Raw genomic sequence first — 27,122 nt, forward strand, 5'->3', positions numbered from 1 at the left:
AGGTCGAGTTGAATAGTAGATGATGATTAGTAAACAAATTTAGTGTTGTTTTTTTATACTAACAAATTTAGTAGGATAGCAATGAACGAATAACTAAATAAACTATTGATACTTTTTTGTTTGGAGGTCAAAATTTACATGTTGAATAAATTTATATTAAATAATTAGATATTTATTTTAAAGAATAATTATCAGAAAAAAGAAAATTTGGGCGATCAATTGAATTAAATTTTTTTATATATGGAAAATGTTCACTCCCCGAGAAAACAAAAAATTTAATATAATTTTAATTCTTTTAATCAAATAATTATTAACGATGTTTGACTTGACAAAACTATTTTAGGCACAATATAGACTCATAATTAATAAAAATAGACTAAACAAATTTGGGCAAGCCCACCAACAAAATAACCACGAGACCGTAGTGGAGAAATTTAACATAGCAGAGAACTGAATTTCACAACTTTGAATTATTTAAATAACTTAGTCGGACAGTTTGTGGAGGATGATATAAACTCCATGTTGAGGTTGGATCGATACACTTTACAAAGGGAACATGAGTATATGATGGAGAAAGTTTGAATAGAAGTGCGGTAGAATTATTGATAGTGTTATTTTTACTTTAATCATGGCAATGTTTAGTCCGAGACATATTCGAAGACCCCAATCAAATGGGATGAAAATGGTTCGATGTTTTGTGGCTCTAGAAACTCCCTCGGAAAATTTTTGTGGATTGAATTCAAAGACATCTTCACCCCATAGCTCACAAACATGATGGATGAAAATGGTTGGAACCTTAGCATCACTCCGATTGGTAAAGTCAATTTTCCAAGCTTTATTTTCTTTTCAACGACACGATCAATGAATCTTTTGTCAAACTTTTCATGGGATTGAAAAACGTCACGAAATGACAAAAATCCGAATCTCTATTTCTACCTCCAAAAATATGTTTTTTTGACCTTTTGTGACGTTTATTTTTTAATTTTAATAGTCTTTTACTGTTCCTAGGTGTCACAAAAATCTAGAATTCTAGTAGCGTTGGAGGAACGACGACGAGGCGAATAATGGGCGATGGAGGCGAGGAGGTGGCCCAACCGCAAAGTTCACGGGAAAAGAGAGGAGGAGAAAAAAAGGGGATGGGAGATGAAAAGTCTCACTAAAATATTGTTAAATTTCTTTGCAAGAGAAAACATTATTAAATAAATAAAAATTTCTAATCAGCTATACATGGAGTCATTTAACAACCACATCGGAATCCGAAAGAGTTAGTCAACTAATGATCAACTATCTTAGGAACCATTTATAGCTATTTTGTAAACCTCAATAACCAAAAGTATATTTTCTCTTAAAAAAAATTACATCAACAAGAAAACATTACTATAATTTTCATTACAACAACTTCTTTTGAGGTGGTTGTTAATACCCTAAGCTCTTGTCATTGTGCCAAGACATTAGTATACAACTTAACTGTTTTTAAAATACAAACGTTTTACTTTTTAATTTGGTTTAAAAAATAAACGAAAAAAATCATTTAAAAAGAAGAAAAAACTTTTATGTAAAATAATTATTTAGTAAAAATACTATTTTAAAAAAATAATAATACTTTTATGTAAAATAATTATTTAGTAAAAATACTATTTTAAAAAAATAATAATAAATAAAGTAAAAAACATTTTGTGGCAATCATGAAGGCTTGAACTTAAATCATGGGTGCCAATACCAAAGTTCTTGCCACTATGCCACACCAAAGGATGAAAACTATGTTTCATTTTCAAAATACAAATATTTTATTTTTGAACTTTGTTTTAAAAGAAAAACCATAAACGAAAATTAAAAAACTCGTTTTTTTTTTTTAAAAAAAAAGAAAATCTCCTATTTAAAGCTAAACTAATTTCCAAAAATTAAATAATAAATCTTTCAAAAACAAACTTTACTGAGATGATTTGAGATTCATTTTATCTTAAAACAAAATTTACTTAAAAAGAATCAATTTTGTTTATTTGAAACAAAGTCCTATTTTATTTTAAAACCTTCCCTTTTCTAAATACATTCTTTAGAAAAAAGATTTTTCCTTTTTTAAAGTTTACTAATTTAAAAACATTTATTTTAAAAATCAAAACAAGATCTTTTACCATTATCCAAAAAAAAAAACAAATTTAAAGAAAAATAAAAAATAAAACTTTAAAATAAGCTCTTATTTTAAAATTCTCATTTTCACCTCTGAAATTCAAAACAAAATTTATTTCCAAAATCTTGTACTCTTTTTTAAAAAAATTATTTAGAAAAATTTTAATTTTGAAACAAATTCCTTTATTTAAAAAAAGATCTTTTTATTTTATTTGAATTTAAAACAAAATTTTAAAACTTAAAACAAATAATCTCACCTTGATTTACCCAAAAAAAAAAAATTTTTTAAAAAGAAATTTCATTTATCAAAATTTTTTATTTTTTCAAAAACATATTTTAAAAGATTTTGTTTTATTTTGAAAAGATTTTGTTTATTTAAAATAAATCTTTTTAATTAAAAAAACAATTTTGTTTTTTAAAAAAAGAACTATCATGCGTAATACTTTAAACATTTTTTTTTTATGAAAATATCGTGTACAAGTTAGCGTCGATATGAAAATCTTGCTTGGTTGGAATTTTGCTAGCTGGCGTCAGGATGGGCTGCTGGAATTTATTGGAGTGAGAGAAAGAGGGAGTGGTGAGGTAGAAGATGAAGACGAAGGTGACCCTTTTTAAGAGGGATGATTAAAACTGAGTTTTCTAGAGGGCAAGTACCTTTTCCTTCTCTATGTGATCTGTGTATCCATGCGTGCCTTTCTCGTGTTTCTCTCAGACTTTTTTAAATACATACAAGAGGCCACGTGCGTGGTTTTGTCGGGAAAAAATCAAGGAAGAAAAAAAACTGTTATTAAAAACAATCATTTAAATAAGAAACCTAATTTATAAAATAAAAGTAAACAAAATCAAATCAAACCCTTTTGTTAGTACAACCAAATCAAATCATTTTTAAAACAAATTTATTTATTTCTTTGTTAAATTTAAATTAATTAAAAATTATAATAAAGTAAATTTATATTATTTTTTAATTAAAATAAAAATTAATAAAATAAAATACAATAATAAAAATTAAAATTAAAAATAAACCGGAACAAATACGTATCTAAAATTTATAAAATATTGTTGCTTTTTTATTATAATATTGAATAATAATAATTCCATTTTAAGATACAGACTTAAGTTTAACAAGTTTTACAAAGTAAGATCCAAACACGCGTTTAACAAATACAGATACAGACTCAACAAACTTATTTTAGGCACAATACAGACTCAAACTTGATAAACATAGATAAACATAGACTTAACAAACCCAAGCAAGCCTGCAAATGAAATAGCCCCGTGACGATATGGAATTGAAATTACGCACAGCAGAGAACTTAATTTCACAACACTTTTGGTTGTTTAAATAACTTAGTCGAGTTTGTGGAGGATGATATGAGCTCCATGCTGAGGTTGAGTTGACACACTTGAGAATGGAGCATGAATATATGATGGAGAAAGCTGAAATGAGAAACGTCGTAGAATTATTGATAATGTCGTTTTTGCCTCAATCATGGCGAAGTTTAGTCCGATGCATATTCGAGGACCCCCACCAAATGGGATGAAAATGGTTTGATTTTTTGTTGCTTTAGAAACTCCCTCTGAAAATCTTTCTGGTTTGAATTCATGGGCATCTTCACCCCATAACTCAGGATCCTGTTGGATAAAAACAATTGGTAACCTCACCATCACTCCAGCCGGTAGAGTTATTTGTCCGAGTCTTGTTTCCTTTTGGACAACACGTTCGAGCATACTTACCGGTGGGTATAACCTGAGAACCTCGTTTAAAATCATAGTTACCTGAGCCATTACAAGTCACATGCTAAACATATCTAGTCCCTCCCACTTAAAGTTTATTTGTATGAGAGAAGAATAGAGCACACTTACAATTTTTAGGCGACTTAAACCATCAAAATCTGGCTCTCTGTTACCAAAGACTTGTAAAACTTCTGCTCTTGCTCGTTCTTGCCAATCCGAGTATGAACTCAATAAAATCATAGTCCAAACTAGCAATGTAGCTGTAGTTTCTTGGCCAGCAAGATAGAAAAGCTTGCATTCTTCAATAACATCTTCTATACTCATCCCAGCATCTTTGTTGTTTCCATGTTTTTGTCGAATTTCGTTGAGATTAGATTCTATGAGAATACCTAATAGATCATTGCATGCAGCTTCACCTGCCTCCATATCCTTTTTCCTTTCATTTATAATACTCGAGATCAAAATTTTCATTTCTTTATTGATCTTTACCATTTTATCGTTTGACTTAGTGGGAAAAAACCTGCATATAATTAGTGGTGACATCAAATGATTTTGGGATAATAAGAAACTTTTTCACTTTGTACTTATTTTCTTAATGGATTATGTTTAGAACAAATTTATATACCAACAAGATATTATGAAATTTTAAAATATTAACTCTCAATTTACTATTTATCGATGTAGTGCTTTCGTATAAGCCTAAAACCTTCCAATTTTAAACTTAAAAAAACAGAAAAAGAAAACACTTTACCACAAATTTTCAGTTAGAGATGTTTAATATATATATTTTGAAGGAATAAATGTTTAATTTTACCTCAATATAGGATTGGTAATCATCATAGATTTAACCACCAAAGCACTCAGTTGTTTCTGAAGTTCGAAGATCATTTTTCCTTTCTCGTAGCTACTCCCAAATGCTGTTCGAGAAATCATATCAGCAGCCACAGTTTGTAGATAAGGCATTACATTCAATTCGCATTGTCCCTCTTTAGAGACCATTTTCTCCCATTTGTTAACCATCTTGTTGCAACATTGAGAGAATGCTGGTACCATGTCCTATAAGCCAATAATTGAAGGATACATGTGAGTAATCAGAGAGACTGTTGATACTATATTCTATATATGATCTAACGGACTCAAATGTTTTTCTCTCCATTTTTTGCTACAATCCATCTCAAGCTCAATGAAACACTATTCATTATTAGGCTTCTTATTCACAATTTCCTTAGTACTTATTTTTTTCACCTTTCTTAAAAATACATTCCAATTCTTAGCCAAATTAGAAAACAAAAACTTATTCTTTTAGTTTTCGAAAAGTAAATACAAAATAAACAAATACAGGGGCGTTTGAGGCTTAAAAATAGTGTTAACTGTTAGGAACCTGACAATTAAGGGTCGTTAATATAAGTGGGCTACTTCTCTCATCGTCAATTGGTTTTGAGAAAAAAGTCGTTAATATTAATATGATATCAGAGTCCAAAACACCCAAACGAAGGATCCTATATTGATAAGATAAGGGACCTACAAGAATCAAAATAATAATCAAACGATATCTAAATTATATTTCGTTGGCAGGTGGGTCGAGAAAGGTGTACCTTCAACTTTTCCAGATGGAATGCAGGATTGATTATTTTTCTGTGTTTAACCCATTTTGGTCCTTCATGGTTTACAAGTCCATCAGCAAGTAACTTAACAAGAGGTTTTATTTTTGGCTTTCGGATATCATCTGATAGTAGAGCTGTTTTAACTTGCTCTGGCTCCACGATCAGCACACTTGGAATCAGGCCATCCCACATAAATGAATTTTTACCTGTATTTCCCAACCATTTGCATATTTGAGAACAAAGTTTTCTCTTTTTGACTCCAATACTGTAGTCGAGATCAAACCATCAACTTCGAACTAAAATAGGTAAATGTGATGAACCAATGCATAAAATAGAGTATGTTTTTTTTTTATTTATATTTTTGTTTTTTGAAATGAGTAAATCTAAATAGGTAAGTTCTCACAAATTTTTTTATATGGTTTTAGTCTTTCAAAACAACATATTTGAACATAAATAATTTCAAAAGCAAAAAGAAGTAATTTTTGGAACTTTTTTTAAAGTTTTTAAAATATTTTTAATAAGTAAATATTAAATAAAACAGACACATGACATAGCAGGAATTAGTAGTACTGTTACTCAATTTAGTTATTAAAAATAAAAACATAAAACAAGATTACTTAACAAAAGAGAGGCTTGTACTAAAAAAAAAAACAAAGAAAGGCTAAAGTTACAGAGAGTTATCAATGTTTCAAATTGTATTTTTTTGGTTCTAACCGACGAAAAGATACACTTCCTGGAAGAAAGTTTTTTAAGATTTAGATAATAAATTGACGAAGGTAACCTAAACATAGAACAACTATTATATCATAAAAATATTTGAATCTCCAACCTAGTTCGACTTAAAAAAAATACACACACAACACACAAAACAAAACAACGGTGATTAAGAAAAGTTGAAGATAGAATCCATAATTTTATCATATATTTTTCTTTTTTCTTTTTTCTTCACAAACCAAAAAAAAATTCTGAGAGATAATAAATCACCAATCAACTCAACAGTGGATTAAGGTAAATTTAATCATATATAACGAACATCTAACGTAGGCAAATATAAAATATATGATGATCCATGTGTTTGTTCTACCGTAAATTTGGATGGTTTGATGAACGAAAGGGAGAACACGTGGAAAAATACGATGGGAGAAGTTCATAGGCTTGGACATGGCCTGAGCCATCCTCGCCGATATGTCCTTCCGGTCTCCAACGAGCAACCGGTAAGAATTTCCGGCGAGACCTTGATCTCTCAAGTACTTCTCTAATTTCTTTGGCCTCACCCAGATCGAGTTGACAACTCTCCATCCCCATACCAGTAACCACACCCCAATTATTGTACAAATTGAAAACGTAGCTGCAACCCACGTTTCCATGAGGAGAGAAAGAGTGAAGAAAGATTAGTGGTGAAGTAGAAGCTGAAATTATGTGTTCTATTTATAACCAAAGGAAATTGTTGTCTCCTAGTGTTTTTCATTCACGTGTTGAATTTGATGGTATGCTTTCATAACTGTGCCTTGTGTTGTTTCCATCAACGTATATAAAATATCAAGTCGCAATAATACTCTCGTCGGCCATTGGATTTATTGTCACTAGGTAAAAAGAGAATAGGGTAAAAGATCCGAACCAAATCGAAGAATTATACCGAACCGACGGCTATATTAGATGTCATTCGGTTCAGGTCCAACAAACTAATTGTTTCAAAAATCCTTACGCTAATTCATCCTTCTTCTTTCTTTGCATGCAGCTGACGGTTCACGACGTTAGCAAAAGAGATCCATTTCTTATTTTGATTTTTTTCCGTCTCTTCTTTTGATTTTTTGATGGATCTCTTTATTCTTTATTTTGATGGTGAGTTTTGATGTATTTTGAACAAGGTGATTTTTTTATTTTGAAACTTATTTTGATCGATAGAGGTGGGTTTTGCGATTTTGAAGGTTTTGAAGGTGGATTTTGGTAACACATCCAACATTTGCTTTCCTTACCCTGTTTGGCTTCTCAGAAATAAGAAAAAGAGAAAAAAAAACACATTATTTTTTTATTTACCAATTGAAGTTCTTTTCTTTTTTTTTTTTAGATCTGGCTTCTAAGGTTGAAGGAGGGTTGAAGAGGAAGACCGTCCTAGATTCCAAAATCCAATGACGACCTGAATGGACTCAAATGAAAAACCGAACATTTTCAAGTCGGGTCGATTTTTAACATATATTTACACCCCTAGTCAGAATTGAAATTTTCTGAATCAAACAGAAAAATGAGTGAGAATAGAAGGGAAGGAAACTTTAAATTTTAATTTTTCCTTTTTTAAAATTTTGATACGCCTTCAACTTTAAATTTGATGTTTTCCTTTCTATTAAATCCCATTTTAATGTTGGTTTTTTTTTTCTTTGAAGAACCGATGGCTCGTGCTCGTCTGCCACCAAAGCAAATTGAGTGACCAATTAGTAAAATAAATTATTTGAAATAAAAAAAAAATCCCTCAGCAATCAACGTCGTACTAATAACTTCACATGATTCATGTGGTCAATCTTGGATTTTCTTTCCTTTTACATTTTGTCCTCTTCACTCACTTATATATTATTTACTTTTCTTATTTGTCTTTTTTTTTTTTATTACAAAACAGGTGAGATATAAGATTGAACTTATGGTGGTAGATATATGCTAATTACAGCTGAACTATATATGCTCGTTGTGGCTTCCTTATTTGTTCCTGACAGTTCAGTATTTTTATTTTTGTTTTCCATCATCTTATCTCCTCCATGCAGCTCTTTATCATCACTCGTTCTATTCTATTCTATTCTTTTCTTTTCTTTTCTTTTCGGTCTTGTTTACTCACTAGCAATTGGAATGAAAATGACTTGGAATGAAAACCAATTGAAATGAGAATATTATATTGTTTACCATAAATTTTTGGAATCGAAATCAGAATTAGATATATAATAATTACTAGTATACTAATTTTCTTCTTTCTAACTAATTACAAATATACTAGTAAGAAACACGTGGTTGAAATTTTATAGTTTTGTTTTAAAAGTTTAAAATCTAAAAATTTATTAAATACTTAAAATTTTAATATAATTTGGCTCTTTTATCTCTCAATGTTTTCCTCATCAATTTTATATATATATATATATATATATATATATATATATATATATATATATATATTTTCATGTTTATGTCATAAAATCGACGTCTCAATAATTTTGATCATCCACCGATCCGGTTGATGTGACTAAAAATTTTGAGAAGTGTTGATTACTTGAAAAATTTTCATGAGTAAAATACAATAAACAATAATAAATAGCTTAACATATATTCATCGATTACTTATAATTTTTTTCGTAAAAAAACACATTCATGAATTTTTCATTATTTTTTTCCTAAATACAACAATGCATAAAAGGAAATAAAAATTTGTTTTGATTTCTTATTTGAGTCATTCAAAAAGAAAATAAAAAAAAAAACTGCAAATTTGTCATCTCTTAAACTTTTTTGAATAAATTTCTTTGAAATAACAATCATTAAAATTGCATTGGAAAAAAATAAAAGTTGAATGTCAGATAAAAAAAAATCTAACTAAAATATAAGCAAGCATAAAATATTGACTAAATGAGAAAACCATACCGAATGAGAAAAGAAGAAAAGAAGGCTCAAGTTTTGATAAGGAAAAAATTGGGAGAAAGAGTAAAAAAAAAACTCTTTCTATAATGATAGAAAATAAAAAGATACAAAACTTTTGAAATTCTATATTAATTATAATTAAAAATAAATTTTAATTTTTTTATTGATCCATAGAAATGAGGAGACAAAACTATACCTATTCTAACTTTTTATATTCTAATCTTCCCGACATAGAGAGTTCGAGAGAGAGAGAATTAATTAGAGAAAAGTGAAATTTGTACCTATGAAAATAAAATATTTTGAAAGAAATAAAAAAAAAAGAAGAGAAAGAAAGGGGGAATGGCATGGAAGGGAGAGAGAAAGAGAAAGAAGGAATGAGAGAGAAATTTTTGGATAAAATTGTCCCAAAAAACTTAGAAAATGTTTAAACTAAACAGGCAAAATAGAGAAAAAAAAGTCCTTCAGACTGTTTTATACGTAGAATAGATTATTGTAGAAATCTTTTTTGAATTAAAATAGTAATAAATTTTAATTTATTTTGTTACTATAATATTGATAGCAAATATTTCTTTTACTATAACAATTTATCTAATATTAATAAATAATTAATAATTAAAATAAAATTTCAACGACTAAAATACTTTTTATTACAACCACCACCTATATAAAATAATTCACTAAAAAAAGTTCGGATGGAACACCAGCACAAATCGTTCCAAAAAAGATAGCTTCGTGCCCAAACCAGTCGAACGATGACAGAACACATGTGGATCAAGACTTGGGCTTGCCACTCACCATGTTTATAAGCTCACTACATGGTTTTGGCTTATAAATCAATTTTTCAAATGATAATTTTTCCATGTGGGACAAAATGAATTAGTTTACCTTTGTCATTCCCAACAATCCCCCACGAATGACAAAGAGTAAAACAGAAGAAGAAAGATAAGAACAAATTTTTCTGAGCAAAGGATAGACAACTTAAACATTAATATCTTTTGATTTGAATTAATGTATTAGTGAAGTAGGGCAACAACCTAAGTAAATATAGAGTAAATGGTAAAAACTCTCAAATAGAGTAAATATACAAATTTGAACTTACAAAAATTTCAATCTTCACACCAATAAATTTCTCTCACAAATAAGATGGAAAGAAAAATTGAGAACTTAAAGATATTAGCAAATGAGAATTTTGAAGTTATAAAGGATTGAGAATAAGAGAATTGTTGTATAATTTTGAAGAAGAAGTTGAGTTTAAATAGAGGGAAGAAAATGGTAAAAAAATTAAGTTTAATTTTGAACTATTAGATTTTAATTATTAAAAAACGAAGGGTTGAGATAAATTTCAAAAAAAAAATATTTAAGAATTATATATATAATAATAATAATAAAATAATATATATATATATATATATATATAATGATGTGATAAAATATATATATATAAATATATATAATGACGTGACAAATTTTGAAATATATATATATATAATAATAATAAAATAATATATATACGTTTGCAAAAATTTTCTACTTTTTTTTTACACTGACAGCATTAAATGCTCAAAATAAGTTTGTCATTTATCACGCCTACGAACTGTCCACGTCATCTTCTCGGGTATTTTTCTTTTTGTTTCGATCATGATCTAACAGTTGTTGGAATCGTTGTAATGAACTCTACGCTCTAGATACTTTAAAATACAAAAAATGTCAATAAATAAAATTAAGTTTGTTATCATTAAAATATTAATTAATTAATTGATAGATAAAATAAATTAGTTTACCTTTGTGATTTACAACGTTAATCTCTCTCCACTATTCCATTTTTTTAGACATGGAGTGATGGGTACGAGAAAGAGGGAGGAAACCTATTTTTAGAGAGAGAAAGGGGGTGGGAGGAAGAAAGAGAAAAAGTAATTTTTATAGTTGAGAAAATCGAGGAAGATGAAAAGACAATAATAATAAAAATAATTCTCCTCTCTCCTCTCTCCTTCCTTTCGCTCACTCTCTCTCTCACTCTCCTCTCACTCACTCTCTTCTTCCCTCCCTCTCCTCTTACTCTCGCTCTCTCTCCTCTTCCCTCTCTCCCCTCTCCTCTTCTCTCCTCTCTTCTACTATTCCCTTCTATTATTTAAAAAAAAAAGAAAAATAGATATAAGAAGAGAGAAAAAGAGAAGAAAAAAAAGGAGAGAAAGAATGAGATAAAAGAAAAAAATGGAGGGAGGGAAAAAATTCTAGAAAAAGAGAGAGGGAACATAAGAGATAAATCTTAAGTGGAGGATAATGAAAGTAAATTGATATTTAAAGTGATGTCGGCAAAGTTTAGAAAACTTAAGTTTTAAAAAAAGTGGGTAAAAACAAATCATCCCCTTCGAAAAAGAACTATACAGCCCAAAAATCCGAGAGCGATACCACCTTTTCTAAAACGCGCTACCTCTTCATTTTATCATTTTTCTTCTAATCTCTTCTTTTCATCTCTCCACACCCCCTACCAAGTTCTGAAAAGCATAAGCCCTAAAATCCAAAATTGATAACCCCTAACGTAACGATTAAATAAAAAGTCATGCAATAATAGATGATAAATTTTGTAAAATAATTCTTGCAATTTTTTGGGGCCCACCAACGTGGAAATGAGATTTCCCCCTTCTATAGAGATGCGTGAATGACACCAACTAATCTTTATTTAATTAATTATTTTTTTATTTATTATTAGAAATAAAAGAAACATAATTTGCTTATTTTTTAAAAAGAAACATAATTTGGATAGCAATTAAAAACGTGCTTAGACATAGAGCTCCCCGTATAGAATTAGAAAATTTAGCCTCTTCAAACTTTCTCCTCCATCTAACTTTTTATTGTTGAAATCATGTTAAATAAACTCTAAAACTATATGGTGCCTTTTGTTGGTGATCTCAAATTTTTTTAGTTCATCTTTTCTGCACTCTCTCTTCTCTTCAGTAATTCATTACTAAAAAATTTATGATATTTAAAAGTCGCTAAATGAAACTCGAAAATATAGGCGGCATTTAGGTTTGTGATTTCAAAATTTTCTAACTTATCTTTCTCACTCTCCCTCCTATCTTTAAAGTTTCTCTCTAACTTTTTCTTCTCTCTTAGTAATTGTTGGTGTTATGGGAAGAAATACATTCAACAGAGGAAGCGACGGAAAGGGAGTAGAGAAGTGCGCAGGTAAGCATCGAGGATCGTCGGCCCGGGTTTGGTCAGCGCCGAGGTGTGGCCGAGAACCCTTATTTGGTTCTCCTCGATTCATGTGCAGCCCGATCTGAACCCCCATCTGAACTCGACCCTCGATTCGACATTAGGCCCATAACAAAACACATGTGTCCAGAAGTCCAGATCTTCTAAAAACGTTAGGGTTCAACTTCTATAAACCCTAGGGAGATTAAGATTCAATCTCGGGAAGTAAGTCACACCTTGATACAGTAGTTTCTTCCACAGCACAATGAAACTACTGTCTCTCTAGTTCTTATGTTCTTTTTCTATTCTACACTAATTTACTAATCCTCTTGTCTCCCTAAAATTTCTCATTCTCATACTTATAACTTTGTTTCTCTTTCTATTGTATTTTCCTCTTTGGCGTAGAAGAAGAAGAAAATGCATGGAAACTGATTCGATATTATATTGTACATTATTATATTTCCTTGTTGGGTTTTAGGTTGTGAATTTTTAGCTTTGTTTCCTTGTTTAGATTATGGGAAAAACATGTATATTTGTATCTTTTTGATTCAATGAGAAACTGAGGGAAAATTATTCTCAAAATTGTCGTGGTATAAGAGCCCTGTTTTTATAGGGCAATTGTTTTTTTCTGTGAACCTAATTTCTAGGAGTAGCCTACGTTGGTGGTTGCTTAAACCCACGCACAGTTCTGGGATTTGATTTCCGCCCAATTTTGGGGTGGGATCTGAGCATTTGATTTCAGCTCTGTTCGTGGTGGCCGTTAGATTGGTGCAGTGCCGGCGGAGGAATCTCGTCTGTCGACCCCTACTGTAGTTGTTTGTATCTGCCGCTGTTGCCGATTACGTTTGCTGCCGCCGATTGAATCACCAGCGTTCGTGTTCAGCTTTGACCTTTGCTGAAACAGAGTTCGCGTTGCTCGGCGTTCGTGTTCGTCCACCGTCGGTCCCACAACAGTTGCCTTGATCCACCACCGGCGCCGCTGCAGACGTATTGATCGACCCAGACCGCCGGCGGTGTTGCAGTCGGGCTCGCGAAGTCGCTGATCGCACGATCTGGGAAATCCAAAATCTGCTGCCTCTACCCTAAACTATAGGGCTATTTTGTTTCAGCCTGGGAACATTTAATTTTTGGTTCGGCACAGCATTTGATTCGGTCTAATTTTCCGGTTTGGTTCATTGGGCCGGTTCGGTCTAAATTTCTGGTATAATTCAGATTATTGGTTCATTTGTGTGTGCAGATTTGGGTTTTGTTTAATTCCACCATGAATATCCATTGATAGTGGCCGCGATGAGTACTCTCAATCAGTTGCATGGTAATATTGATTGGATTATTAACACTCATCATGTTACCGATAATAAATCTTGTTTATCGAATATTCAAGAGGTTTCATCTTGTCATGTGGGTCTTCCGGACGGACAAACCATGGTTGCTACTAAGGTAGTGTTGTGAAGCTAACAGAGTCTATAATACTCCATAATGTTCTCTTTGTACCTCAATTAAATGATGAGCTCCATTGTTTTATTCAATTTAATTCTAATTCATGTGCTATACAGGACCAACGTTCGAGGGAGGTGATTGGCACAGGTGAGCGAAGGGATGGATTTTATTATCTGCAACAACGTCTTACAGTGCAAGCTGTTTCGGTCTGTAATTCGAAGTCATTGGAATTATGGCATCATCAATTGGGTCACCCTTCGGAGGATGTAGTAAGGTTGCTCTCTTTTCTTTCCAACTCTAAAGGCCATTTGGATAAGGGATGTGAGGTATGTCATCGTGCTAAACAATCTCGCAATAGTTCCCTTCAAGTCAAAATAAGTTCACGTGGATATTTGAGTTAGTTCATTGTGATTTATGGGGTCCGTACAATGAATTTTCTTCTTGTGCTGCACGCTATTTTTTAACTTTGGTGGATGACTATTCTTAGGTTGTATGGGTTTATCTCTTGATTGATAAAAGAGAGGTTTTTCAAATGTTTATGTCAATCGTTGCCATGATTGATCGTCAATTTTCTCAAAAGGTGAAAATAGTTCGTAGTGATAATGGAACAGAATTTATTTGTCTGAAGAATTACTTTGTAAGCAATGGAATTATGTTTCAAACCTCCTGTGTGGGTACACCTCAATAGAATGGACGAGTGGAACGGAAGCACAAACATATTTTGAATGTCACTCGCGCTTTGCATTTTTAGGGAGGATTGCCAATATATTTTTGGGATGAATGTGTTTTGGCTGCTGCTCATCTCATCAATCGAACTCCATCTAGTGTTCTCCTCAACAAGACCCCGTATGAGATTTTATTCGGCTGCTTCTTTTGCTGAATTACGTGTTGTTGGATGTTTGGCTTTTGCCCACAACCAAAACACTAAAGGTGACAAGTTTGCTAGTCGAAGTCGCAAATGTGTTTTTGTTGGCTATCCGTTTGGAAAGAAGGGGTGGAGCTTATTTTGCATTCCCACAACCGATGTGAATGCAAGTGTAAGTATACACTATATTCTTGCTAATTGTAGTATAAACAAGATCGAAATCCACAGGGACTAAGGATGTTACTTTAAGCATGCACTTAAGAATACCAAAAAATGCAAATAAAAGATAAATAGTGTTTGTAGAATTATAACTAAGTAAATAAAACACAGAAAGAAATATTGTGATAACAGATGCTGGGGCAAAGAAATGTTGTAGCAAAATGAACAGAACAGGGAAACAGTTAATGAGATGGAAACGGGGGAGATCGTGACATGCTTTCACTCGCTCACAGAAGACGCTCTAGCATAAAATCGCTACTGATGCTCAAATCGACGTGGTTCCCTTCCGAGACACCCAAATATGAATATCTACAATTTCCGTTGCTAAATACCCAAGCATAAAGAACAGTTTATAAGCATGGTTAGGCAGACCTTATCTCTAAGCATCCACAAATTTACTAGAAAAAAGTAACTAACCACAAAGAGAGCCAAACACGCTACCTATATATCCTTCTAAGTCATACAAGAGCAAACAAACTGATAAATGTGACCAGCATAGATCAGTAAGATGAAAATATTATATCAACTCTATTTAACAGCAGCAAAATCAGCTAGAAAGCCTCTGTTTACAAGCTACGGCAAAGGATCACCCAAAAATGGGGTTTAGTTCATGGGGAATGGGGAAAATACAATGGGTAAAGAGAGAAACAACTCATTTGGTGAAAAAGCTTTGAGAAATCCTCTGAAACCCCCAGCTCAGTGAGAAACCAGCAATTTCAGCCTCCTCACGTCGGCTTTCTCTCGAAATGGGGGCAGCTTTCCTTGTCTTCAGCACGTTTTCGGACTATTTTCCTCTCTTGGGATCTTTTCCCCTTTGGGGATTAATAATGAGATAGCCTCATCTTGTTGCTTTTATAGCTCTCCCGAAAATTAGGGCAAAACTCAGTAAAACGCACGTTGTACTTACAAAAGTAAAAATCATGTGTTACTGCTGCCCAGGAATTTCTGCAGCATTGACATGCTCTGGCACAACAATGCTCCGACATTTCTCCTCTAATCCTGGCATTCTGCTGCTCCTCAACAAGTTCTCCAAATTTTGCACAATTAAACCAAATATAGGGGAAATAAGCAGGAACTTGCGTAAATTCAACAACATCATGATTTAGAACGTGGTAATAATCTTTTTCACTCAATTCCTCACTTAAGCATGCAATTTAGACACAAATGCCCTCACATTAAAGCACAAATTAACCCAAATTATTAATAAAATAACCCACTTTTGGAGAGTTATCACTTATTTGACCTTGAAAAAAGGGAGTTCTTTGTATCACAGGATGTTAAGTTCTATGAGAATATATTCCCTTTTTTGACTAAGAATTCTAGTCTTCAGCCTACTATGGAAAGGGTTGATGTTTCTTCTCAATTATTTATTAATGATGTGGGATTTGACGAGATAATGTGTGACAAGGGCATTGATCATCTACCAACCTTGTCCCCATGTCCATGTCTTGAGCCGTCGTCCTCATCATCCCAGTCTCATTTACCTGCCATGGACACTTTTTCACGACTTGACGAGGGGATTGGTGAAGACCATGTTGATGAAGGAGTTGGTGAGGAGCACATGGGTCGTGGATGTCGAAAGAAGGTACCATCTGTTAAGTTATAGGGTTACATGATACATATAGTTACTACGAAAAGTCCATCTCTTCCCTCAACGTCGTCATCCTTCCTCAGGTACTCATTTTCCTACAGCACATTATGTTAGTTGTGATAAATTTACTGCACCAGATGGAGTTACATAATGCCTTTCTTCATGGTGATTTGGATGAGGAGGTCTATATGAAACTTCCTCCAGGCTTTACATCCAGCGACTCCACCCTAGTTTGTCGATTACGAAAGTCGTTGTATGGTTTACGTCAGGCTCCTAGGTGTTGGTTTGCCAAGCTTGCGACAGCTTTAAAGGGGTATGGTTTTCTTCAGTCTTATTCTGATTATTCCCTATTCACATACACTAAAGGATTAGTTCAGATCAATGTTTTAGTGTATGTCGATGATTTGATCATTTCTGGCAATGATTCCGTTGCGGTGAAGCAGTTTAAGGCATATATTTGAGCCAATGTTTTCATATGAAGGATCTTGGTGTACTTAAATATTTCCTTGGTATTGAGGTGGCTAGAAATAATTCAGGTTTATATTTGTGCCAACGAAAGTATGCTCGTGATATTATCTCTGAGGTTGGGTTATTGGGCTCCAAATCGGCTTCATTTCTCTCGAACATAATCATCAGTTGGCACGTGCCACGGGTCCTCTTCTCTCAGATCCGGAGTCATACTGACGCTTAGTTGGGCGACTTATCTATTTAGTCATCACTCATCTTGACTTAGCTTACTCGGTTCATATTTTGTCTCAGTTTATGCAGGAACCAAAACATGACCATTGGGATGTCGCGTTACGTGTTGTACGTTATTTAAAGAAATCTCTAGGTTAAGGAATTTTGTTACGTTCAGATAGTGATCTGTCCTTGACAGGGTGGTGTGATTCCGACTGGGCAACTTGTCCTCTTACTCGACGGTCTCTCACTGGATGGTTCGTTTTTTTTTTTTTTTGGGAAATTCACCAATTTTATGGAAGACTAAAAAGCAACATACAGTCGCTTGCTCTTCTGCTGAGGCATAATATCGTTCTTTGGCTTCTATTACATGTGAACTAAAATGGTTGAAGTGTCTACTCTTGAGTTTGGTTATTCATCATCCAAAGGCAATATCTCTTTTCTGCTATAGTCAGTCTGCGTTACACATAGCGCAGAACCCAATTTTCCATGAACGCACCAAGCACATTGAAGTTGACTGTCACTTTGTTCGAGATGCTATCAAGGAAGGTCTAATTGCACCATCTTATGTTCCCACATCGACACAATTGGCGGATTTTTTTACTAAGGCGTTGGGAAAGAAGCAATTTGATCTTCTTCTTAGCAAATTGGGCATTTACGACTTACATGCTCCAACTTGAGGGGGTGTGATACGATATTATATTGCATTTGTTGGGTTTTAGGTTGTCAATTTTTAGCCTTGTTTCCTTGTTTAGATGAATGAAAAACAAGACCCACATAAAAGATCATTATTCCAACACTAAATTGTCTCTTAATAATTATTTCATCATAAGTCGTCTCTTAGTATTATCCCCATACTAGTTTGTCTCTTAATAATTATTTCCACACTAAATCCTCTCTTAATAATTATTTCATCAATAAGTCGTCTCTTAGTCCATATAAGAGGAGGTCATCTCTTAACGAGATGATAATTAAAAATGGTTTTTTAATAATTTTGTCACAAGTAAAAAAAACATTTAAAAAACATTTGGGTTCTTTAAAATTGAGTTTTGAGGTTCTAAAATCTTTTTTTTTAAACGCTCAAAAATAGATGATTGTTTTAAAATGACATATTTGTAACTTTAAGTACTCAGAGGTGTTACTAGAGGAGAGGGGAGAGAGAGAAGAAGAAAAAAAAAATATATATATATACACGCACACTAGAGACTAAGGATCCCCGTTGAAAAAAGATGGACTTTAAGATAGCACCCAACAAATGAGATTCGACCAGATCAATTAGCCACAAAAGCCACGATTTTGAAAGTTATTAGTCTTACAATTTTGACTTATTACAGCAGTAGAAATAGAGACATCATCCGTTCATGGGAAGTCTTTATACTTATATGATACGAGGATGCCACAACCAGATTGGCGTGGATCCAAGTCATTCTAGCAACATTTTTTTATTGTAGTATATCGGCTACATGGAATAGAATTGACCAAATTCGAGTGCTCCCGTCATATGCACAATTAGCAGCTGTAGTGAGGAGCAAACCATCGACGATCCTCTTTATGTTGCTAGAATAACTTTGGATTTACGCCATTTAGGTCGTATGTTTGCCTTCAAACATTCCTCATCTATAGTATATATAAAATGGGCTATAGGCAGAAACTTTTTCTCCCTATTTTGCCCTTTTAATTTCAACATTCTCATAGATATTTTGAGGACAATTTTGTCTTTCAAATATAAATTTTTCTTCCTCGCTTCTCCTTTCTCTCCCTCCCACGCCACTTTCCTTTTTTTTCATTTCTTTTAAAATATTTAATCTCCATCATTACAAATTTACTTTTCTCAAATTAATTTTCTCTTTCTAATAAACTCTCCCTCTTAAACGTTAGAATAGAGAGGGTTTTGCCTTTTTATTTAAAAAGTTATAACTTATTTTGAATTATAATTAATAAGGAATTTCAAAAGTTTGGTAACTTTTTATTTTCTACAACTATATAAAGAGTTTTTTCTTACTCTTTCCCCAAACTTTTTCTTCATCAAAACTTGAGTTTCTTTTCTCTTTCGATATGTTAATTTTCTCCTTTAGTCAATGTCTTGTGTTTTCTTATATTTAGTTAGATTGTTTGATCGAATATTCAACTTTTTTAGTTATTTTTTTCCAAACGACTCAATCAAATAGAAAAAGGAAAGGGAAAATGAGTGATAAGATCGAATCACATTGGACGGATCCACTTTGGGATGACACTTGATAACCGCAAGGACTCTCTCAATGACCTCCTCCTTCGTAAGGCGATCATCGTGTGATGAAAGTAGCTGAAGCAATCTATCGGAACATGGCTGCGGTTGGCATTCCCAGCGAGCTAGGGCAAGGAATTGGACCAGAACCGAACATGGCAAGGAACGACTGTCCTGAACACATCTCTATCTCTCACTATTTTTTTTTTGTCATTTTATTTTTCAGTGACTCAAATAAGAAATTGAAACAAAGTTTTATTTACTTGTTCGTTAGTGGGTAATAAGAATTATTGAGACGTTTGATGAGATAAACATTGCAAATAGGAAAAAACTTGGTGATGTAAACATTTAGAGATAAAAAAAAACCAAATTAGATTATAAATTTTAACTATTTAATTAAATTATATATTTTTAAACATTGAAATAAAAATTATGAAATTTCACGTGCATCACACGTGTTTCTTACTAGTCAATCTAATTTTAAAGAAGTGATTTGTTTCATTTTTATTGTTGGGAGAGAAGTTAGATCTCCATAACATCAACCAAGATTTTAAATATTGATGTCAGAAATTTCGAGGTCCCAATTTTGTAGAAATACAATAAAATGTCGAGATCTATAAATATTTTTGAAAATATTATAAAAAATCGAAAAAAATATTTAAATTGACAAATAAGCATTTCACAATTTCTAAATAAGTTTAAAATAATTAATATTAACATTATGTCTATATTAGTGATATTTTGTTAATATTTTTCATATTTTTTTGGGTAATATTATAGAAATATTAATTTACAAAAATCAAAATTGGTGAATTTAGACCCACGTAGAGAAAAGAAGAAAAGTAACATTCAACGATAGAGTTACATGACCTGATGAAAAACAAAAACAATGGGCCTTGATTTTGTATTTTAAAATTTGTTTCAAATCAAAGGTCTTTTTCCCAATAAATCCTTTTTGTCTGTTTTTTAACCAGGGTTCAAAAAGTCATGCTCGACGTCAACATTGGAGAAAAAGTTCCTTTTTATCGAAAAAATATTGATATTTCGACGATATACAACGAAGAGGCGGGGAGGGGCTTTTGTAGGAGGCGCTCCACTCCCATGCTTGTGTTCTCTCTCTTCTCTCGTTCTCTTTCTTTCTTTTTTTTTTTATTTTGTCCTTTCTCCTTGCAAATTCTAATAATAACAATAATCATTTCTCCGACCAGATGGTCGTCGCCGGTGAAGACGAATACGATAGAGAAAGTATTAGGGATACGCATTTCCTTATTTTGTCCCTTTTTAATCTGTGTACGTGAGATCCTCATTTTGTCCATTTCTGATTTCTCAACTTGTTTTCTATTCTTAGTTTCTTGTTGAACGACTGACTCAAAAACGTTTGTTTATAAACTGAAATGGAAAGTGGAAAATCTGAACTTCTCTTCATTCTAAAATAAACTTTTCTTATTATTTGGGATCTATAATCTGGTCAATAGAAGGTTTTTGACAAGGATTCCAAGTTTAGGGAACCAAAGATGGTGGAAAATTTTGCCTGAAAATATTTTGAGAATCTTATAAATACAAAAATGAAAATAAGTAAAATCAAATAAAATGAAAGGGTCACCAATAAGATTTTTTCTCAAGGAGTCAAAAATTCAAATGGATTATAAAATAATAAGGATGGAAGAGAGAGAACGGTGCCAACGTGAACAAAACCGTAAACCGTACTCAAATTGGAAATCTAACTATAATGGTGGTGCATAGCAAAAAAAAATTTAAATCAATCTCTCTCCCGCAATCCCCAACCTACTATCAGGTCAATAGTACTATGCTTAGGTTGACCGTAGTTCGGCTCTACTCTCTTCTTAATGCATTCATCTCACCTACTTGTCACACAATCAACACAATGTTGCCGACATTCCTCATTCTTCCAAACTTCAAACTTCATCTGTATCAAAGGATCTTGGTATTAAACTCACCATAAGATACAAACTTGAAACATCCAAATCAAAATGATCATGAAAGCCCCAAACCCTTGCCAACTGGCTGCCCGAGCTCCAAACCTTCCCCAATATAAACACAGTTGCTTATTCTTCTAATGAGAAATACATACAAGTTGTCAATGCACTGATTATTTATGCATTTGTTCCTTTAATTTACCTGCATACAAGTGTTTGGAAGGAGCCTTGCAAATGGGCTTCTTCCGAGCAAATTCAGCTAAAAACTCAAGTATTGAGCCCAGTAAAAGCTTGGAAAAGTCGCCCTTTTTTCCTCTCTCTATAAAGTACAAACCTCACGGGTTGTTTTGAAAGTTGAAATGCTTAAGCTTACAACTTGAGTCATGAGATGAGAATGGATTTTTTTTTTTTTTTGAAAAGAAGCGAGAATAGAAAATAAACAAAGGATATATTTAAATCATAGTCTAATTGACTTAATTAAGTCAATTATCTATGGGTCTATTTGACATTAATTAGAATTTCTATACTTAACTTTGAATTTTCTCGAGCTTTTATCAACTAATACAAAGAGAAAACTTCTTATACAGGGTATTGTTAATTTACATAATTAACTATGGTTTATTTAAAATTAAACTTATAAACATCACTACCTTAAAAGAAATTTTTTCTGCAAGTGAAACACAAACATTATGAAAGAAATTGTGGGAAAACGACCCCAATTTTAATTGTTATATAGTCTAAAATTTTTACAAGGAAAAAGCAACTTATTTTGACAAAATTGATTCAAATGACCTTCCAAAGTTTTTGAAATTAATCCTGCAAAATGTGCAGCATTAATGATATGTCAAAAGAAATGAAATAACCAACATACCCTTAATTATAGGACATTACCCCCGAAAAAAACCTAGTTGAGATCATATTAATACTCAACCATTATCCTTAATTTTGCTGTTTTGATTTCTTCTGAAGATTGTAAAATTGAAAACAATTTTACTGTTTTATTTGCATTGATTTTGAAATTTGTCATTTTTAAATTTAGTTTCATATTATTTTGTTAAGATTGACTATGAACTTCAAGTAAAAGCTCTAGTTTCCTAGTCGAGTTTCATAAGAAACAATGAACCTCAAGCGAGGTTTCGTAGGTTTTGCCGAGGTCAACAATTGGTGATAGAAAAAGTTAACGCAATGTCATTTTTCTCGGGTTCAACCTCGGGCGAAGTTAAGTCTGTAATTGAAAGAGGCTCAACCTCAAATGAGATTTTTCGAGATAGTTCTATAATTTCGCTGCCTTATATCGTTGGATCATTTAGGCACATTTTGAAGAGAGGGGCCATTTGAGCATTTCACAGACTTTTGAAAGTCAAACTTTTAAAAGTCACTTTAGAGTCAAATTCTCCCTGCCATTGTTGCAGAATCGGAAAACATCATGGAATGCTTTGGATGAATGAGATGTCGAATAAAATATTTGTTAATTAAAATGGCTGCTTGTTTAGGCCGCCTCAAGATGGCTCAAGCACCTCTGTAATTTGTTCAAATCTAAAACTATTTCCCGCAGAAAACCACCCAACAAACAATGAGATCCAACTTTTCCACTGAAGAACCCTAGGGGACGGCGTCGTTCGTCGAAGAAATCACAGAATACAAACCTAATCTAATCAAAAGAAAAATCTACGCACGAGAAAGAGAGAGAGAGAGAATTTAGGGCAGTTTCCTGAATTAGAGCATGAATACAAGAACATGCAAACCTTAAGGAATGCTGCCCCGAATCAAATCTTGGCCGGGTGAAATTGAGTCCTCGAGTAATCGTTTATCTCGTCTGAGAACCCATTGGATCGGCCTTGAAGAAATCAGCTTTAGTTTTACAAAATAAAGAACAATAATGTAATGTAAATCCTTCCTGCGAAACTGCAAATCGCTTGATCAAGAATCAAACTTACAGAAATTGAGAAGAAGGAATCCAGAATTTGATCTGTGCCTGCAACGGAACAAACAGCGCCATTTTTCTTTCGACGCTCTGTTCTCTCAAAGGCAGTGGCTCAAACCCTAGATTGGCTTCTCCTTAAATACGCGAAATACCTCTGCGCGAAATGACACTTTTACCCTTATAAACCTAAACCCTATTAAAAGGTACTTGTTCATGATTTTAATTGGCCCCTAATTTATTTCTTAATCTTTTTAATTTATTGATTTTATATTTAATGTATTAAAATTTTTCAATTAGATCTTTCCAAATTTATTAATAATCTAAATAACTCTCCACTAATTTGACATATATCTCAAGAGCCACCTTCACAACTCATTCGTTACTAAAATTCAACTTTCCTATTTCCAAAAAAAAAATTTATGCGATGTAACCAAATATGTACAATTTCACTGAAGAATATCAAATGGAGAATTTTTAAAGATTAAAGATAAAATCGAGAAAAATCATAAAGATAAATAGGGATCATTTCATAAATTTAGTCTATTAAATTATTTGCCTTTAATTTTATTATCTGATATTAGTTGTTGTATATATTTATTTTCACTTATTTATATAGTTTATTCTTTTAACTTTTTTGATAAATATAATGGATTTAATATTCTCCATGATATTTTAAATAGGGTAAATACTTCAAGGTAAAGAAAATTAATTTTTAGCTTATAGTTTCAATTAGTTATTAACTGTGAAATTGAGAAATATGATGATATCTTTTAGAAATTACTCATCCACTTACTCCATAGTTAAATATCCACCTCCTAAGAAAGTGGTCGTTATTGATATTCCACTACAATAAATAAAAATGGACTTTAAATTAGGGGTGTAAATAGTTTAAATAATATAAAATCCAATATTAATAATTAATAATTTACTACTTTATAATATATGTGATCCCTATATTATTTTTACTTCCCGTTAAGAAGAGGAGACATAAACTCGATATTGCTAGCTTCATTCGACTTCTTCGAAAAATATTTTAGTTGAAAGTACAAGCAAATATATATATATATATATATATATATATATATATATAATCTTCAAAATATACACGATCTAAACAGATTAAAAAGAAAAATTATAACTCAGGGGACAAGGCACATTAATATTAGATGTTATTGTTGAATTTTTAAAAAAAAAAAAGTTAACAATAAATAATTGATGCTAAAGCCCAAATTTCTGATGTAGTAGCTTTCATTAATTCAGTATCCTATCTCTTTCTCACTTACATCGAATCTTCAATAAAAATCAGAGCAAACTTTATAATCTATATATAATTTCAAGGGTAAATGCAGTTTCCATAACCTGCAAAATTAGAACCACAAATCAAAAAAGATGAAGAACGAACAGGAACAAAAATTCCAAAGATCAATCAAAGAAGCGGACTCACTTGGATCAGTGATGACAATGAGAGCAGAGCCTCTGAAATCACAGTTCCACTGATTCTTCCCTCTGGAATGATAATAGAGATTCATGGCTACGGAGGCGCCGTTGATCAGATTATCAGGATAAAAGCAGGGGCATCCCTTCTGCATTATCCTGCAATCCACCTGCGAGCAAGCGTAATTGATATTCGCCAGTAGCGTAGCTTTATCCGACGACGGCCTCGCGACGCACCACGTCTTCTGCAAATTTCATATCGCATGGAGGGGGAAAAATTAAAATCAATTCAGTTTTCAACCTAATTCTGTTCATGCTCTGATCTGCAATTCGACGAGAATTAGAATTACCTCTCCATTCACCGCCAGCAAATCTCCTTCTGAAACACAAATCGGAAGTAGAGAGAAGGAAATTCAGCAATGATTCATTCAGATTCAGTTGATTCCTCGAATCGAAAACTGCGCAAATTAACGCACCTGAGAGGAAAGAGAGGAACAGAAGCGAAAAGCAGAGAGCCGCCGCCGCCGCCATTAATCGTACCTGATTTCTGCAACAACCAGATCTGAAATCGAAGAAAGAGCTACAGATACGTGAAATCGAGGGCGGAGGATTTGGTGATCGCCAAAATCAGAGGATGGAGGAGGATTTATAGCAGGAAAATCGTCGGGTGTCCATGGTAACGGCTACAAATTCCAGTAGTAATGCGATGCGGAGCCGTTAGGGTAGGTGGGGGAATCGAAATCTTCTCGGGAGAAAAGAAATAGAAAAACGGAAAGCGAAGAGATTGAAGGAGGCTCAAAGGACGGGCACATGATGGCGACGCTTTTTGTGGATTTTTCCTCCTTGCAGTTGCAGCTTCTTCTTTTTCTCCCACTTTCTCTTCGACTTTCTTTTATTTTCACAAAAAATTTACTTTTCTTGACCATCGGATCGAGGTGCACGTTCATGGAGGCTTTTAATAACTCTCCTTTTCTTAAAAATTAAAAATAAAAAATGTTAAATAACACTTTTGATCATTCAAGCAATGACTTAGTTCGTCTCTATATTTTCAAATTGAAGTTTGTAACAATTTAGTCTCTATTTGTGAATTTTTTTGGTTAATTTTTTATATATGTAGACGGATAAATTGATAAATAATAGAATTAGTTTATATATTACAAAAATTAAATCGTTCGAAAAAATTGTTATCAATATAAAAATATAAGGACTAAATCGTTACAATTAAAAATTCAGGGACTAAATGTACTTTTTAACCCATAAAAAATAAGTGCTAAAAAAATCATTTATTCTTTTAAAACTCTCAATTTTAAGCACAATTGTATTAAATATTTATTAATTAAATCCTTTTATATTTTTTTCTTTTCATTGGGTACAACCAATGGGGTGGCAGGCCACCCTGGGTTTCTCTTTACTCATGTCAGCATTCTCACTTCTCACTTCTGATATCTTCGGAGATTTGAACTCACGTTGGCATCAATTAATTTCTTTTAGGAAAATTTTGTTAATAAAAAGTTAATATATTCTTGTTTTATTTTGTCTTTATAACCTTCCTAAAAGGAAAAAGAAGATTAACTAAAGTCTCTAAGTTTTAGATTATACATATGTATGTATATCTTTTTGTTATCTTTAAACTCAAATTTATTGAGTTCTCTCAAGATACCAAAATATGTCCACCGAAAGAAATGTTACAACGACCTTTCAAATATTATCACTTTAGGCGGAGAAATAAGATCAACTCTAAAATATTCACTTAAAAAAAAGGGCTAATGTAGGTGATTGTAGTCCCATCTTGATAACCAACCTGAATATTATTCAATGAAAAATTACGTCTACTTTCTTTTGGGTTGGAGATTTAAATTTTTATACACATATTTATTGTACTAACAAGAATATCTCATCTCGATCTATAATGATAAAAGGGTCCCAAGAGAATTTTATTCTACTTTCATAGTGGAATGCTCCGTGGGAGGAGTTTTTTCTTGAATCCTAGAGTTACTATTTGAGGGACATTTCTCCCCCTAAAATTAATTTATTGTTTTCTTTTAAGTTTCAATTTGGGTGGATTTTGAGTTCAACCATGGGAGTATTCAAATCTTTTGACTTTTAGACAAATAAGTACAAGTTTTAATCGATTGAGCTATGTCAGAAATTTAAATTATCGTTAAGTTTGAGCACTTCATTGCTAAGTTTGACTATTTTTTCTTTTTTAATCTATGATGAGTTTGAGCGTTTCTTTGACATGATTAATTCTTATACTAATCGAAGTTTAGAGTTTAAAGGAATGAAATTCAAAGTTTGAGGTTAAAATTGACCACCTATAAAAGAACAAGTTCTTAGGAAAAAATTGAAAATTTTCAATTTGTTTATTTCCATGTAAGCATAATGAAAACCTATCTATAAAAGTGAATTTCAAGCTATCCATGAATAAGAATCAAAATTCACTTTTGTTATCTTCTCTTCCCCTCCCTTTGATTGGAAGCATTTGGTACCCAATTCCAAGTACTCATTTAATATATATTCTTTTGGTTTACACTATAATTC

The 27,122-nt window shown here is 32.3% G+C and overlaps 3 protein-coding genes and 2 long non-coding RNA genes across 7 annotated transcripts; 2 read left to right on the plus strand and 3 right to left on the minus strand.

Moving 5' to 3' along the window:
• Window positions 1-3,167: 3,167 nt before the first annotated feature.
• On the minus strand, window positions 3,168-6,859 carry LOC111010820 (cytochrome P450 CYP72A219). 2 transcript variants are annotated; one of them, XM_022284391.2, is made up of 5 exons: window positions 6,550-6,859; window positions 5,457-5,671; window positions 4,676-4,917; window positions 3,991-4,381; window positions 3,168-3,903 (listed from the first exon to the last, which is right to left on the minus strand). In XM_022284391.2, the coding sequence occupies exons 1-5, from the start codon at window positions 6,830-6,832 to the stop codon at window positions 3,475-3,477; spliced, it is 1,560 nt and encodes a 519-aa protein (XP_022140083.1). In that variant the 5' UTR covers window positions 6,833-6,859; the 3' UTR covers window positions 3,168-3,474. The 2 variants fall into 2 exon arrangements, with proteins under 2 accessions (XP_022140083.1, XP_022140092.1); XM_022284400.2 differs by having other exon boundaries at window positions 3,704-3,874.
• Window positions 6,860-11,948: 5,089 nt separating this feature from the next.
• Window positions 11,949-14,248, plus strand: LOC148208053 (uncharacterized). Of its 2 annotated transcripts, XR_015788725.1 has the most exons (3): window positions 11,949-12,104; window positions 12,192-13,709; window positions 13,826-14,248. It is a non-coding gene; the product is annotated as an uncharacterized LOC148208053 (long non-coding RNA). The 2 variants fall into 2 exon arrangements; XR_015788724.1 differs by lacking the exon at window positions 11,949-12,104 and having other exon boundaries at window positions 12,115-13,709.
• Window positions 14,249-16,189: 1,941 nt separating this feature from the next.
• Window positions 16,190-17,742, plus strand: LOC148208054 (uncharacterized). The gene is made up of 3 exons (XM_088119671.1): window positions 16,190-16,378; window positions 16,522-16,833; window positions 17,455-17,742. The coding sequence occupies exons 1-3, from the start codon at window positions 16,190-16,192 to the stop codon at window positions 17,740-17,742; spliced, it is 789 nt and encodes a 262-aa protein (XP_087975797.1).
• A 4,933-nt stretch (window positions 17,743-22,675) lies between these two features.
• Window positions 22,676-23,806, minus strand: LOC148208055 (uncharacterized). The gene is made up of 2 exons (XR_015788716.1): window positions 23,161-23,806; window positions 22,676-23,060 (listed from the first exon to the last, which is right to left on the minus strand). It is a non-coding gene; the product is annotated as an uncharacterized LOC148208055 (long non-coding RNA).
• Window positions 23,807-24,359: 553 nt separating this feature from the next.
• LOC111009159 (Carbohydrate-binding X8 domain superfamily protein) lies at window positions 24,360-25,484 on the minus strand. Its single transcript, XM_022282126.2, has 4 exons — window positions 25,058-25,484; window positions 24,932-24,960; window positions 24,592-24,826; window positions 24,360-24,506 (listed from the first exon to the last, which is right to left on the minus strand). The coding sequence occupies exons 1-4, from the start codon at window positions 25,110-25,112 to the stop codon at window positions 24,481-24,483; spliced, it is 345 nt and encodes a 114-aa protein (XP_022137818.1). The 5' UTR covers window positions 25,113-25,484; the 3' UTR covers window positions 24,360-24,480.
• Between the last annotated feature and the right edge of the window lie 1,638 nt (window positions 25,485-27,122).

The sequence above is a fragment of the Momordica charantia genome (genome assembly GCF_013281855.1).
Source record: "Momordica charantia cultivar OHB3-1 chromosome 11 unlocalized genomic scaffold, Mcharantia_2.0 BLBB01000011.1, whole genome shotgun sequence".
Taxonomy (NCBI): domain Eukaryota; kingdom Viridiplantae; phylum Streptophyta; class Magnoliopsida; order Cucurbitales; family Cucurbitaceae; genus Momordica; species Momordica charantia.

Excerpts from the sequence above, each read along its gene's own strand:
- LOC111010820 (XM_022284391.2), bottom strand. The coding sequence starts at position 6,832 with ATGGAAACGTGGGTTGCAGCTACGTTTTCAATTTGTACAATAATTGGG. Across the intron at positions 4,918-5,456 it reads TCCATCTGGAAAAGTTGAAG|GACATGGTACCAGCATTCTC; the intron begins GTACACCTTTCT and ends ATTGGCTTATAG. Across the intron at positions 3,904-3,990 it reads GTTTAAGTCGCCTAAAAATT|GTAACTATGATTTTAAACGA; the intron begins GTAAGTGTGCTC and ends GTAATGGCTCAG.
- LOC148208054 (XM_088119671.1), top strand. The coding sequence starts at position 16,190 with ATGTGTGACAAGGGCATTGATCATCTACCAACCTTGTCCCCATGTCCA. Across the intron at positions 16,379-16,521 it reads GTCGTGGATGTCGAAAGAAG|ATGGAGTTACATAATGCCTT; the intron begins GTACCATCTGTT and ends TTACTGCACCAG. Across the intron at positions 16,834-17,454 it reads TTGCGGTGAAGCAGTTTAAG|TGTCTACTCTTGAGTTTGGT; the intron begins GCATATATTTGA and ends AAATGGTTGAAG.
- LOC111009159 (XM_022282126.2), bottom strand. The coding sequence starts at position 25,112 with ATGGCGGCGGCGGCGGCTCTCTGCTTTTCGCTTCTGTTCCTCTCTTTC. Across the intron at positions 24,961-25,057 it reads GTTCCTCTCTTTCCTCTCAG|AAGGAGATTTGCTGGCGGTG; the intron begins GTGCGTTAATTT and ends TTTGTGTTTCAG. Across the intron at positions 24,827-24,931 it reads TGCTGGCGGTGAATGGAGAG|AAGACGTGGTGCGTCGCGAG; the intron begins GTAATTCTAATT and ends TGAAATTTGCAG.